This window comes from Meleagris gallopavo, chromosome 10 (genome assembly GCF_905368555.1).
Source record: "Meleagris gallopavo chromosome 10, MGAL_WU_HG_1.1, whole genome shotgun sequence".
Taxonomy (NCBI): Eukaryota; Metazoa; Chordata; class Aves; order Galliformes; family Phasianidae; genus Meleagris; species Meleagris gallopavo.
This window is the reverse complement of record NC_139413.1, coordinates 11549720-11563847: the sequence shown is the minus strand read 5'-3', so window position 1 is coordinate 11563847 and position 14128 is coordinate 11549720. Positions and strand designations below refer to the sequence as shown.

At 34.1% G+C, this 14128-nt stretch overlaps 1 protein-coding gene across 1 annotated transcript in view; it reads left to right on the top strand.

The window, feature by feature from the left end:
- The window catches only part of LOC104912366 (uncharacterized), a 54555-nt gene that overhangs the window by 39466 nt on the left and 961 nt on the right, over window positions 1-14128 (top strand). Inside the window, exons 56-73 of the mRNA XM_085231822.1 lie at window positions 66-104; window positions 375-410; window positions 1124-1153; window positions 1900-1941; window positions 3669-3707; window positions 4343-4381; window positions 5344-5382; window positions 5668-5706; window positions 6094-6132; window positions 6849-6887; window positions 7741-7776; window positions 8497-8526; window positions 9622-9657; window positions 10168-10206; window positions 11298-11336; window positions 11751-11789; window positions 12972-13004; window positions 13616-13645. Coding sequence (XP_085087948.1) covers window positions 66-104; window positions 375-410; window positions 1124-1153; window positions 1900-1941; window positions 3669-3707; window positions 4343-4381; window positions 5344-5382; window positions 5668-5706; window positions 6094-6132; window positions 6849-6887; window positions 7741-7776; window positions 8497-8526; window positions 9622-9657; window positions 10168-10206; window positions 11298-11336; window positions 11751-11789; window positions 12972-13004; window positions 13616-13645 — 663 coding nt within the window. The remainder of the gene's footprint in view (window positions 1-65; window positions 105-374; window positions 411-1123; window positions 1154-1899; window positions 1942-3668; window positions 3708-4342; window positions 4382-5343; window positions 5383-5667; window positions 5707-6093; window positions 6133-6848; window positions 6888-7740; window positions 7777-8496; window positions 8527-9621; window positions 9658-10167; window positions 10207-11297; window positions 11337-11750; window positions 11790-12971; window positions 13005-13615; window positions 13646-14128) is intronic.

The window sequence follows — 14128 nt, the reverse complement described above, 5'->3', positions numbered from 1 at the left end:
AGTAATAAATATTATTTATAATGTGTATCTTTAACATAAAAAGTAAATATTTTTATTTTTTTCAGGGCTCGTTCTCATCAGGAACCAACCAGTATGGTGGGCAGGTGGGAAATTTTTCCTTTCTTTTTTTTTTTTTTTTAATCTCCCCTAGTACATGTTTCAAAAAGATATTGTCGAATTGATGATGCCCAAGTTTTTATTCTATTTTTTTTTCTGTAGACAAGATTAGATTCATAATCTTATAGATCATTTCAAACAGTTTGTAGAGTAAAAGATAATACATTTTGGTCAAACAGACAAGTCAAACTTAAAGATGATCATATATGGTTAAAGATGATTTTATATGGTTATATAAAAATATAATCATTTTACAGGGCTCACCTTCAAGAGGCAGCCAATCTGGTGGACAGGTATGCTTTATGTTCTCAACACCACTCAGCCCTGCTAGTATTACAGGCACTCTCAGTTTACCTTCTGTAGCTTTGCTTCACAAGAAGCGTTTTTCCTCACTGCTGTCCTTCTTGCCCACAGCCTAAGTAGTATGCTGTTTTCTTCTGACATATCATTCCCAGAGGCCCAGAGTAGCCATCTGTCTGAATGTCAGTTGTCTTTATCTTCATACCCTCTTCATCTTTGTTGCATTTGAGACACTGAAGGGCAAACCTCAGCCATGTCTTAATTTTATCAGATTAGAAATTATTTTACAGTCCTCCACTGAAAGTAATCTTTAGTGTTTTCCATAATATCTGTAGCATGTAAGAGTTCTGTATGTATTCCAGCCACTTTAGCTTCTTTTAGGGGAGGGTAATAACCAACAATTTTTCTGTAGCACTCAAACTTTTTTATTTGCCTTTTTGATGAGTACAGTTCATAAGATAATGATCGTAGATAACAAATTTAAAGATAAAATCAGAAAGTTTTATCCCATCAGAGCAATAAGTGCAGGAAAAGTTGCAGAGAGTGAAAAGAAAAAAATAGATTATGTTCTAGAAAGCACTTGAGCAGATATGAATGTAACTTTATTGTTTGCATAACTGGATTTGCAGAAATAACTTGAATTGTAACCAGAGTCCATTTTTGTACTGTTCTTGAGAACTTAAAATATTTTCTGCATTCTTTACAGAGTGGATGTGATTGCTCTGGTGCAAGTTCTGTAAGTGTTATTTGTTTATTGTATGTTTTTTTCATACGTACATATATGTGTAAGAGAATATTTATATGATTTGGTAAATTATCTGTAGGCCTATTTATTTCTAAGTTATTTAATTATCTATTTGAATGTACTGTTCAAATTTATATTCATTATTCCTTTGGTAACAATATGCATTACTGACATGATAGAGTCTGTTACTTATTATACCAAGATTTCAGATGTCCACAGCTGACAGCATGATGTATTCTCTGAAAAACGGCTGTCTATTGCTATGAAGTATTTATAGAAATGTATATAGCTTCTCCAAAATAAATAACTAAATATTTTAAAGAAAGGTGGTAATGATTTTCCTATAGAGTATTTGAAGTCTGTCAAATAAAATAATATATGGTTTTCAAAGCAAGTGGTACGTGGTCAATCATCCTGCTATATATAAAGGACATTTGCAAACTTTGGGTAGAATTCTTATTTTCTGGGTAATCAGTCATGGGTAGATACGAAGCAATTCTTTCTGATTTACAGTCTTACAGGCCACAGAAAGACTATGGCTATCTTGACAAGTTACTGAAAGTGAAATTTAAGTGTAACTCAAGTTCAGATTGCCATGTTTTTTCTTTAAAGGAACACAGAAGGGACATTCTAAGATTTTGTTTCTTTTTTTTTTTGTTTGATCAAAGACAAGGGCTAATTTACTTTTTTTGTTGATGTTGTTTTTGTTGTTGTTTTATTTTTCTCCTCCCCTACAGAGTGGATCATCTTCCTCACTGAGAAGTAATTCCTCTTCAAATGTAAGCAGTATTCATCATTTTAAGGGTACCCTGCGTTTGTTTAGTCAGTATGATAGCTAGAGAGATTAAAAAGAGTTAGTATTGAATAGTCATACACTTCTAAAAAATAACCCACTTTAGTTACTATAAAAAATATACACAGGACATTTTTGCATCTCAGCTTGTCTTTCAATCTTAAATACTATTCATTCAAGCAGAAGTCTTTGAAGGAAAAATGTTTGGCAGAAACACAGGTACATGTCAATATAATTACGTACTTAGGGGATCAGTACTACTGCCTTCTTCGAAATCATGTCTTATGGACACAGATTTTTGTTTGTATTCCTCTTAGATCATTCATTGCAAGGAAGAGTTTAGCATTTACTAAGTCAGCAATTTCTTAGGTTAACCTCCTCATACAAATGAGAACTCTTTTGCAGGAGAGACCTGTTTAAGAATCTTCAGAATCTGTCCTGTTTTTCATGCTTTAGAAAGTCACACCAGTACGTTACTGGCTCCATATGCAGGGCACTTAAAGGAGAAAAAGCACTTGGATCTTTTTGTACCTAGCACTGAAATCTGTGACATTATTTTCAGACTGCTAGTTGATATAAAGCCAGATTAGACTCAGCTACATGAGTGTACCATACAAAATTAATACGGTGTGATAAATAAGACTAGCCTGATGCTTTCTTGCAAGAAGGAAAAATGTGTGTATATCTACAGTCAGAAAGCAATTCTTACTCATCTGTGTTCTACACCCTTCATATTATTGATGGTGGGATTTGTTTTCTATGAACTACCTGTTGGGTCTGAGGGATTTTTATACTGATTTGGTCATCTTCAGATGTCAATTTTGAATCAGGGATTGTGTATAAGGAATGAGGGAACATAGTGGCTGTGTATCAACAAGTACTGTAGATTTATGGGAACGGGTCTACAGAGTGAAACAGTGATTGTTCACAAACTGATGTTCACATGTTTCAGGACGTTAGATCTGATCCAATGAACCAAATGTCAGTTTACTATTAAAAGGCAACCCTAGAGAATGTGTTGAAATTTAATTTTATCTGAATGGCATCCAATTAATTGCCTCTGCGTACTCTTCCTGATGCAACCAAAATTGTAGCAACTAGAGACTATCAGGAATTTTGTGTCAAAGTTGCACTCCTGATCCAAACTACAATGTATAGATGTTCCCAGTACCTCAGCAGGGAAAAGTGGCTTATGTGTACTTATTATAGATCTTAGATCTCCCTGAAATGTATGTTGCAGTTTATCTCAGAATGTTGTCTTTTAGTATCTTCTTTACAGTGCAGTTGAAAAGCCATTTTGCACACTAAGGATTCTGTATTAAATACACATTACTGATAAGTGCTTAACATGATGTACTAGCCACAAAACTCTCTCTGTCCTTACTGAGCTTAACAGATCTTGTGGAAAAGCAGCAGTACTCAAAATACAACTCTGCAAGAATGGATATTAAAAGATTTTTGCGAGTATGTTGTTCTTTAGCATGTTCACTAATTTTAAACTGAAAGACGTAAGCTACCTATCCTCCAGTCAGATTCTTTGAAGTAAAATAACTGATTTTTCTGTTCTGAAAGGACTGTGAATGCAGCCATTCTGGTGGATAGGGGCACATAAAGTTCTAGATGTATTAGAAAGATGTATGTACTACTGTCCTTCAAGAAGTCTTCCTTCAAAAAACTTGTGTTATGGAAAAATAACTGATTTATTTTTCTCAGGACACATCTTATTCTGGAGGAAGCCGTTACAGTAGCTATGTAAGTAATCATTTTGAAAGAAGAGCCAGCTTGCCATTTTGAAAAAGTTTTGGTTTTGATGTGGGAACTTTGTTTGAAGAACAAAAACTCAGTTAATGAAATTAGTCATTGAGTTTGATACGTCAAATAGTTGCCTTTGTTTTTGTGGAACTCATACAAAAAAAAAAAAAAACAAACCACATGTGGTAAATAATGAATGGAAATGTAGCATTTTAGATCTCAAGTCAACTTTCTTTCATTAAGAAATTGGGGGTTGGTCTCGATGATCTCTAGAGGTCCCTTCCAACCCCTACAATTCTGTGATTAAGAAAAAGAAAAGATAAATCCATTCTTCCCTCTTCAAGGAAATTTCTTGCTGTCTGATGTGTCAATAAAATTACTTGATTTGATTTTCAGAGATCCCAGAGATCCCTTTCTTGCTAGCTTTGGCCTTGACATCCAGGTTTCCAAATAAACAAATGCCACTCTCCCAGAAGTGAGCAAAGACACACCCTGAAGCAATGCTGCTTATCCTACAGCCTCCAAATTTAACTGTCCCAACAAGTCACACAAACAAAGCAGTAGTTTTCATTGCCTTCTGCTTAGACAAAATTGAAATATTTGCCATGAAATATCTGGATTCTAATATTTTACAGGATTCTACCTCACCATCTTACAACCGTCAGAGTGAACGGGTAAGCACTTCTTCATGTTACCGTGTTCTCTGCCCCAATGCTTTTAAGGAGTGGCAAGTACTGGCCATACTTGAATAACAGCTTGTGTGGAAGCTGGTATGGCAGTCTTCAGACAGAAAGTCCTCAAGCTAAGGCACAGAGGGAATGAGACTGTGGCTGAACTGTTTAAGTACCATGAAGAATCCTGGCTGATGGCTAAAGTGTACTACTTGAATCTCGGACTCAAAATTAAGAGCACAGTGACATGGAAGAGGTTAATATAATACTAAGCTTGATAACTGGCATATGGTGATTTACCAGAAATAAAGAATTTGATTCATAGTAAAAAAAAAAAAAGCCTAAAAAAACAGAAAACAACCCATGTCAAGGCAAAAAGGCTTGTTTGTGTAGCCATGCTATTTGGCTTGGTGGCAAAGAAACTTGATTGAGGCTGAATAATATCTTGTTTTACTCTACACCGTCTGCAGATAGAATTTCATTTGGATATATGATTTTTCTCCAGTAGATTCTTTCATCAGATTAGCACTTGTCTCAGAGGCATGTAGGGGCATGTGCTAGATTATGTGCAAGTAATTTTTTTGTTGTTTATCTTTGAGAGAAATCGGGAATCTGGAGCAGCAAGGTAGAAAATAACTTTCATCATGATATTTACAAATACAGCAAAGTCTCCTTATTATAGCTGCGTAGCAATAGAGAAAGTGCTGTCAGGATTACGACATTGTATGTTACAGTTATCAAGGAAAACAGAAGCTCTTAAAATACAAGAGTAACAAACAGTATGAATTGGCAATTCAGTGTTTCCTGTAGTGATAGCATAAACCTTGAAATCTAGTAATTAAAGTATGCTGAAAGTTTTGCTAGTTGTCTTCACTTTTATCTTGCTATCTTGCTCCTGTTGAGAATCATGTTTTAATTTAAGAAATCCTACAGCAGATAACTCATGTCTTTGGCATTTTTTACAGGAGTCATATTCTTCTGGAGCTAGTCAATATGGTGGACAAGTAAGCTCTTACTTTCAATATTTCTGCATGATATGTATTTTACCAATATTTTACGGAGTAAAACATTATCAGGATAAATATCTCAGTTTAATGTTGAGGAAGCCTTATAGTGATGTATTCTCTGTAGTGTATTCAAAGAAGACGAAATGCAAAGTTTATTCTGTGAAGATTACAAAAATAAAAACCCACAATGAAATAACAAAATACTGATATTTTTGGTTCCGATATCCATCAATCATCTATGCCATGTGAAATAGAAAAAAAAGATTTTTAATATTTTTCCAGGGATCACCATCTTATGGAAGCAGCCATTATGGTGGACAAGTAAGCATTCATAGTCCTCTTAAATATTTTTTACCTATGTGTAACTTCGGTGCATTGATTGTCTACCCACCTGTCTACCTTAACTTAATGTAAGTTAGTCTTAAGTAAATCTTTATTGTAGCACTGTGGTTGCTACTGTGATTAAACCAAATAAGTTTAGATGAAGACCATATTTAAAATTAAGAAGGAATAGAGTAAATCATGTGGTTGACTCTGTTGGCTCCTGACCCTTGCAGAACGAGGTCATAAAATTATGTATGAGTACAGTTCCTTGGGGTAATGTGTCACCTCTTTCTGAAATAAATTAGTACTTCGTGAGGTTGATGAAAAATGATTAAAGCCTCATGGGTAAAAAGAAGTTTCAGTTTCTTTTTTGTTGATGTTCAGGGTTCACCTTACTCTGGAGGCAGCCAGTATGGAGGGCAGGTGAGAAAAAATACAAAAAACTGTGATGGGCCAGTATTTCCGTTGTATCACCTTAAATACATTTTTAGCCTTGTTCTACCTTCTGACTTAATCTCCTCATTCTAGAACCTACTTGTCTTCTGCTGCTGTCGTGGTTCCTTAGCTCTCTAATAGTAAGGAGTGGCTGGAAGTGGGTTATATTTCTCCTATATCTCAACCAATGAAATAACTCACTTCTCTCAGAGCTGAGAGAGAGCTGACATCAGAGAAATGATGTGCCTCAGGAAGGGAACAGAGGAGAAGGTTAAGTGTTGTTAAGAGAAGATGTTCTATGCTCTTATGGGGTGAAAGAGGATTGACAGGGATCCTAGTGTTGTCTTGTGGTGTAACCTTTCATATACAGCAAAATCTCCATCAAACTAGCTCTTGGCTTCTGTAAGTATTTCTTGTCAGATTTAATTGGAAAGGGAATTCGAAGATAAAAATTTTCAGTCAAGTAACTTCCCTCAAAATGCAACTATGTATAGAATAATAATAGCTCATGATCACTCTGTGCTATCGGTGTTATAGAAGATTCATACATTACAGACAGACCCTAATTCACATAGAACACAAAAAATAATAGGATGATTGCTTTTCTATAATCTTCCATTGTACAACAGAGAAAGAAAGTAGCCTTTCTTTCAAAAATTCTCAAAGAGCCCTTTTGATAGAAATAATTGGTTTCTTTGTGTCAGGGTCCATCTTCCTCAGGTGGCAGCCAGTATGGAGGGCAGGTGAGAACTTTTTTTCCTACATGTGGATTGTTGTTCAGTTGTTCATCTTTCTCTCTTCTTTTCTGTGAAAAACAAGGTCCTTTATAAAGGCTTGGCTTAAAGCAAAGCACTGTTCAGGCAGAACGGGTGAATGTGACATCTTCTGTGTCAGCCCATGCAGGAAAATGAAACACACAAATCTGCCCTGAGCAGTGAATCATTTGCAGATGGGCCATGCACAGTTACCTGAAGCTGCCTTTAATTTAAAATTTCTTGTCCTGTTTTAAACTGTGTAGCAGTTTTAAACAATAAATCAATATTTTAAAATAGCTTTAAAGAAAGAGTTCATATTCCTGTGGTGTTTAAATCCACGGAGAACAAATAAAATTGCATTTTTCAATAACAGGTCTTACATTTAAGAACATGCAGTAAATACAAATGCTTTCCTGTTTGTTTTTTTTTTTTGGTATGACTCCTACAGGAAGCAGACAGTATAGCTGACAAGTAAAACTTATACCTTCATAGTATTTGCAATTTGGTAAACAGTTCATTAAGAAAACTGACTGTTCTGTACTTTTTTTGAGGGGGGAAGTAAAACAACATTCTGAGACAAAGTAGCTTTAAGCAAAATTAAGTAAGGATTTTGAAGAATAGATCTGTGTGAAATGTCATGATATGAGAGAATGCTTTAGGGGTCTGCTTTGCTGTATTGGAAATGCTTCCTTAAGCTGATGTTTGTTCAAATGATAATTTTTTATTATAATTTTTAAACAGAAGTGATTTAAAAGACTAAGGACCAGAATTGCAATAAGTGAGAATGTTATTTAGTAACACAGAAATCTTTTTTTTTTTTTTTTTTTTTTTTTTACTCCAGGGCTCACCTTCAAGAGGCAGCCAATCCGGTGGACAGGTATGCTTTATGTTCTCAACACCACTCAGCCCTGCTAGTATTACAGGCACTCTCAGTTTACCTTCTGTAGCTTTGCTTCACAAGAAGCGTTTTTCCTCACTGCTGTCCTTCTTGCCCACAGCCTAAGTAGTATGCTGTTTTCTTCTGACATATCATTCCCAGAGGTCCAGAGTAGCCATCTGTCTGAATGTCAGTTGTCTTTATCTTCATACCCTCTTCATCTTTGTTGCATTTGAGACACTGAAGGGCAAACCTCAGCCATGTCTCATTTTTATTTAATATTTATATTAGAAATCATCTTGCAGGCCTCCACTGAAAGTAATCTTTAGTGTTTTCCATAATATCTGTAGCATGTAAGAGTTCTGTATGTATTCCAGCCACTTTAGCTTCTTTTAGGGAAGGGAAACAACAAATGATTTTTCTGTAGTGCTGCTCAGAATTTTTTTTACTCAAAATTTTGGTGTGATTTTTATTATAAACTTAAATAACAATTTGGACTAAATTAAAACAAACAAACAAAAAACCATAAATCAGCAAGCGCACTGTTTGCCTGAAGGGACAATAGAACGAAAAAGAAGCTAATTTTCAGAGGGTATAGTGTGAGTCTGTTTTAAGTTTATTTTCTTGCAATGGCAAAATAACTGTTTGACTTAATTCAAAATCTTTTTACATTCATATAATTTCTCGAAAGTAAGTTTGGGTTTTTTTTGTGTAATACAGGGTGGATGTTATTGTCCTGGTGGGAGCCCGGTAAGTATTCTTTGTCTTTCTATAACTTTCATAGTAATGTGTAACTAAGAAGTTCCCAAGGAACTACCTTTCTTCAATTAACTTTTTCCATGAATTTATGCAAGTGATAAAAGTTATCACTTTGGCATTGTACTTAAGTGAGAGATTTTGGACCTGATAAAGTTTAAAAAAAAAAAAAAAAAAAAAAAAAACCTAAGCTACTTTCAACTGCAATATTGTATTCAAAACTGGCTATCCAGATGCATTTTTACTTTCAGAAAAAAAGCATGGGAAATAAATTGTCCTTTCCCCAATCTGGATTAAACAAATAACTATGTTCTCCACTCATAGTCCAGTGTCAATGCTATCAAGTGTTCAGGCATTATAAACTGCTTCAAAGCATTTAATTTATTTTAGCTTGTAAGAGAGGCACAGATGTTTCAGAAGAGTCTCTGTTTCCCAAATATCTCATAGTTCATGTTCAGTTTTTTTTGTGACTGTGTAATACCACTGTTATGATGATTATTAGCAGTATGACTGAACTAGTGAAACGTAAATCTAAAAACCTTGGCAAACAGTTCTTCCAGCTGGGAGTAGAGCAACATGTTTAAAAAATTAGTTATTGTCATGTTTCTGTTCACTCAGTACTTGGAAGTTGGACTAGATGGCTTTCAGAGATCCCTTCCAACTCTAAGGATACTATGATTCTATATTTGCTGTACTTTTGTAAATATTAAGAAATAAAACAACACACCTGCTTTGTTGAAATTTAATTTATTTTTGAAGATGATTCAGTTATCTTCTGTCAGAATTTATTCCCTTTCTCAGATTATGAAATCAACCAAGAACATTCCATTATTATACCACTGAGTATTAGAATTGTTGAAAACAGCACATAAACAGTCAGCTTATTTCTCTTTGCAAGCAATATGAAAGAAAAAGGGCTAACTGAAATGAAATCCTTTACTTGTTTGATCAGTAAAGTAGAAAAATATGCTAGTAACCGGTGCAAATGACTTTCTCGGTGTACTAGGTCAAGATGTTCTCCTATGGTTTTACTCTACCTGAAATTGAATTTTATATGAAGTAACTATTGCTATTTGTTGTTAAATACAGGGCTCTTTTGGAGGAAGCAACTACTATGGTGGACAGGTAAGCATTTTTTTTTTGTTGTTGTTTCACACTGATACAGATTAGATAAGTAAGTGTGGCTCAGTTTTGCAACATTTGCCCAGAAGCAATTGAATATTGAGTTTAGTCACAGAAATAGGAACAATGCTTTCCATAAAGTGTATCTGACTTTTTATTAAACCAGTCCTTTTACATTTCTGTTATATTTTTTTTATAAATATCTGTTGACTTTATTAGAAACAAAATTTTAGTAGTAGCCAAAACTGTAGTTTTAAAAGCCTGCTTACTTAGAAAAAGTAATTGAAATAATATTTCACAGGATTCATCTCTTTGCATAAACCATTAATATGGTGTGTTGATTAAAGAGCTATTTGCCCCTCCATTAATGACTATGTAATGTTCTTCTGGTTAATTGGTGCCATAAATGTTTCTTAGATTAGGTCTAGCTTTTTGGTGCCAGGTAGTATTAAAAAGGAGAAAAAACAACAACAACAACAACAAAAGGTTGTGAGTTTCACATTTCTTTTACAGGGTTCTTCTTATTCTGGAAGCAGTCAGTATGGAGGACAGGCAAGCAACTCCTCTTTCAAGACGTTCTTCCTACCTGTTACTTATTAAATGAAAAATATGATGCTGTGCATTTCCTGCCAGAACATTTTTCAGTCAGTCATTTTATGCCCACTAGGTGTCTGAAAGCAGGGACTGTTAGTAACAGACATGAAATAGCACTGATAAACTTTAATGAAAAGTAACTCTATAGATTGCAATTTCAGTTGTTTAACCCTGGAGTGCTATTTTAAATGATAATTTAACTATCCATTTTCACGTTTCAGTTTCACATGGCTATAGCACCAATTCAAAATCTATATTGTGTTATTTTTCAGTCATATTAATTAATAATAATTTTTGCATTTGTTTAGATTTAATACTCAGAAATATGGTGAAAACAGACCAATATATATTGCTTTGAAAATAGAAATTTGTGTGTGTTCCCCATAATAATAATAATACTTTGCTCATCTTCAGCTGCAATTCAAATCTCTTACTGTAAGCAGCTCCTTATATACCTTTTGTGGACTTAGTAGTTTGTCACAGAATGAGAAGTTTTATTAGCCCAAGTAGGAATCCATTATATTTGTTAACTATCTAATAAGAAATTGGAATGTATTTTTCATTGATACTACTGTGATTCCAAAGTTTCATCCCATTATACTAAAAAATAGTCCAAGTTCATTTTTCTTCTTCAATGCTTATTTGAAATAATTAGGAAAAAAAAATCCACACAAAGTTCTCTGAATGCACACCTCACCTAGCATAGATTCACAAATAAAATAGAATTTCTCTTCCCTTGCTAAGAACCATCCAGAAGGATGCTTTATATCTAGGTATTTCTCAAAGACTACTCTTAGCAAATCTTTTATCACTGCCAAATGTACTACTTTCAGCTGTTCAACAATATAGAAGAATTATGTCAGAAGTCATTCATTGCATCTTCTTAGATTAACACACTTTCCACATCCCTGCTGTTATCTCCAGTCACAAGGTCTTTCTGTGATATTTCATTCTGTGCAGCAGAAAAGAGTAACCATTGCTATTCTGCAAATACTTAAGTTTCCTCTTGTTTTGTTTTGTTGTTTTTTTTTTTTACCTCTTCTTAATAGGGATCTTCTTACTCAGGAAGCAGCCAGTATGGTGGGCCGGTAAGTGAATTCTCTTCCCATCACTCCTAATGCTTTCTGTTTACCGTCTGAGTCAGTTATTTGATGTTGAAGTTTGCATTCATTTTCCTGAACCTTTGAGGTAAATGGATATTAAAAATTTGATTAAAGTAGTTTGAGCAAGTTGAATAAAGTAATTGGTTAGAATCAGTTGATTACTCCTCTGTGTAAAGCATTTCTTTCAAGCTGTGTTTCAAAACACTGCTTTCTTGATTCAGAATTATATATTGCTGTTGTTTTGATGTGTAGTGGATAGCTGAAGCTTTAAGTTTCCAGTCACATTTTGTTCAAACAGCAGTCAAATTTGTGCTAAGTATTGCACATGTCTGAATGGCCTGAAGATGGTGACAAAATGTTTTGTATTCTAATAAAAGGTGTTTTATTTTTTTCCTACAGGGCTCATCATATTCCGGAGGCCGACAACATGGTAAACCAGTAAGTAAAAACTTGTCATGTTTGCCTTATATTTTTCTCATAAGAAAAGTATTTAGTCATCATTTTACTCTGTAAGTGGACTTCTTTTGTCATTCCCTATATTTCTTTTTTACTAATTACAGAATGAGATTATCGGATCTTTAGTTTTAATAAGACATTACTTACATTACTTCAGAACAGTTATTTCAGTTTAACAGTTTAAATTCAGCAATCTTTGAATTCATTCAGCAAACTTTATGTTCAGGGAACACTTTTTCAGTTATTTCATATGCATTTGTCTTTGTAAGTATCCTGAATTTCTTGGAAAAAAAGTATTTTCTTTTTGAAGGTCATAATAGTTGCTACTTTATTTCATTTATATTCATATTTTCATTTTAAGCTTTTCAACCCTTAATTTAGATCTTGTCATTGTGTGGTGAGAGATGCAAAGAGTTAGCTTTTTGTATAGAAAATAAGATATATCCACCTGTTGATTAAAAAGGGGACACAACTGTTACATTTTCTTCCACCTGAATCACAAAGGGGAGACATTTTGTGTACCATATTAGATGGCTTTTCTTATAAATCAGAGGTTGTGAGATTTTGTGTTGGCAGTTTTATTCAAATAAGCAAACTGTTTCACCAGAAAACTTGTTACGACTCTTGCAGAATGTCTTTTCAGTATTCACTTTTATTTTTCCAGTTAGATTCCTTTTTAGAGCTTTCTTCAAGCAGAACTGGAGCACAATGTTAATGCTAAATGCCTGAGAAAACCAGATAATAAATTAAAATTGGAAAATATTGTTTAAACTTGAACCTTAGGATGAAGATGTTTTCATTCTTCCCTCCAGCAAAGATATCTCTGTACTTGTCTGAATAAATTTGATTGGATAATTTTATTACAAAAGATATATTTCAATGTCAGGCTAACTATTTCAGTTTCAGATTGTGTAGTTCAGCCAGAAGGATGCATTGCTTTGCAAATCCTCTGAAACTGCTAATAGAATTTAAAAAAAAAAAAAAAAAAAAAAAAGGGTAGCTGTGCTTATATGATACCACTTGAAAAAAACTGCAAGGAAAAATGTGAAATGAAAATCAGTAACAAAACTAGGGTGTTTTCAAGACGAATGTGTGCTCTTCAAACAGAGTTCATGAGGAGTCTATTACAGTAGAACTAAATGGCTTATTGCTATTACTTTCCAGGGATCCTCAGGAAGCACTTATTCTGGAAAGCAAGTAAGAAAGCTTTCATTGCAGCATTTTCTTCTTTTCTTGGTAAACAAAGAACCTAATAGATAGATAGTTCATAGAGCAATTTATGAATGCTTTGGTCTGCAGGTAACATGTATTAGTTCCCTTTGTATTAAACAATACTTAAACAAACTGTGAAAAATATGGCCTTAACTTGGGAAAGCTATTTGAGTATCAGTTATACTCTAAGTCTGAATCTGTCTTGCTTTACATTGTAGTTTGTGGCCCCACTACATTTTGCTGGCCTCCAATTTTAATTTCCTGTTCTCTAAGTAGATTTTTGTAAGCCCTGCTCTGTTAATCCTTTACTATCATGTTTATTTCATTTTTTAATAAACCAGACTCTTGAGTCTTGCAGTGACATTTCACTTATTCCTCCCTCACACTTTTTATTTTCAAGTATAAGACAGGATGAAGAGAATGCGTAACTAAAATGTGTACTTTACCTTTCTAAATCTACTGCCTTCTTATACAGCTTAAACTATGCTCTGGGTTAAGTTGTAAAAATTTTATTGATTATGGACAAAATTTTGTCTTCAGAAACACAGAGTGGTAACACTTCTAGATTTTCTTACTTGTTATTTGTTTGTTTGCAGCAACCACCTTCCTCAGGGGGTAGTCAAGTGGTAAGCTTTTTCTGCTGGTTCCTTCATACTTGTGTTGTAGAAAAATGAAAGTGTTTTTTGTATTTGTGAAGTATCTGTCAAATTTCCTGTATATGAATAAGTATTTTAGAATACGTGAACATGTGGGAGGGCTGCTCCAAAAGTAGTGCCTCCTATTTAATTATGTTGGCTCTTGATGTTGGAGGCAGTGTTGGTGGTATGGCAGTAGAGGGTTGAACATTCCCAAATATATTCTGTCACAGTTTTATTGCCATGTGACAGATGGCAGCAGAGGGACTGTCTGACAGAATAGTGTCTGCCATGAAAGTGTGTAGGAAACAAAAGTGAATTTCTCCATGAGGAAAAAATGGCACATATTTTTTGTGTTGACACTGTTGACACTTGCTGAACGTTTATGGAGACTTTCATTGTTGACTTTTATTGTCAGAAGTATCTACATAATAGAAGGGTATAACAGGTAAAAGATTTTTTAAAAACCGACCT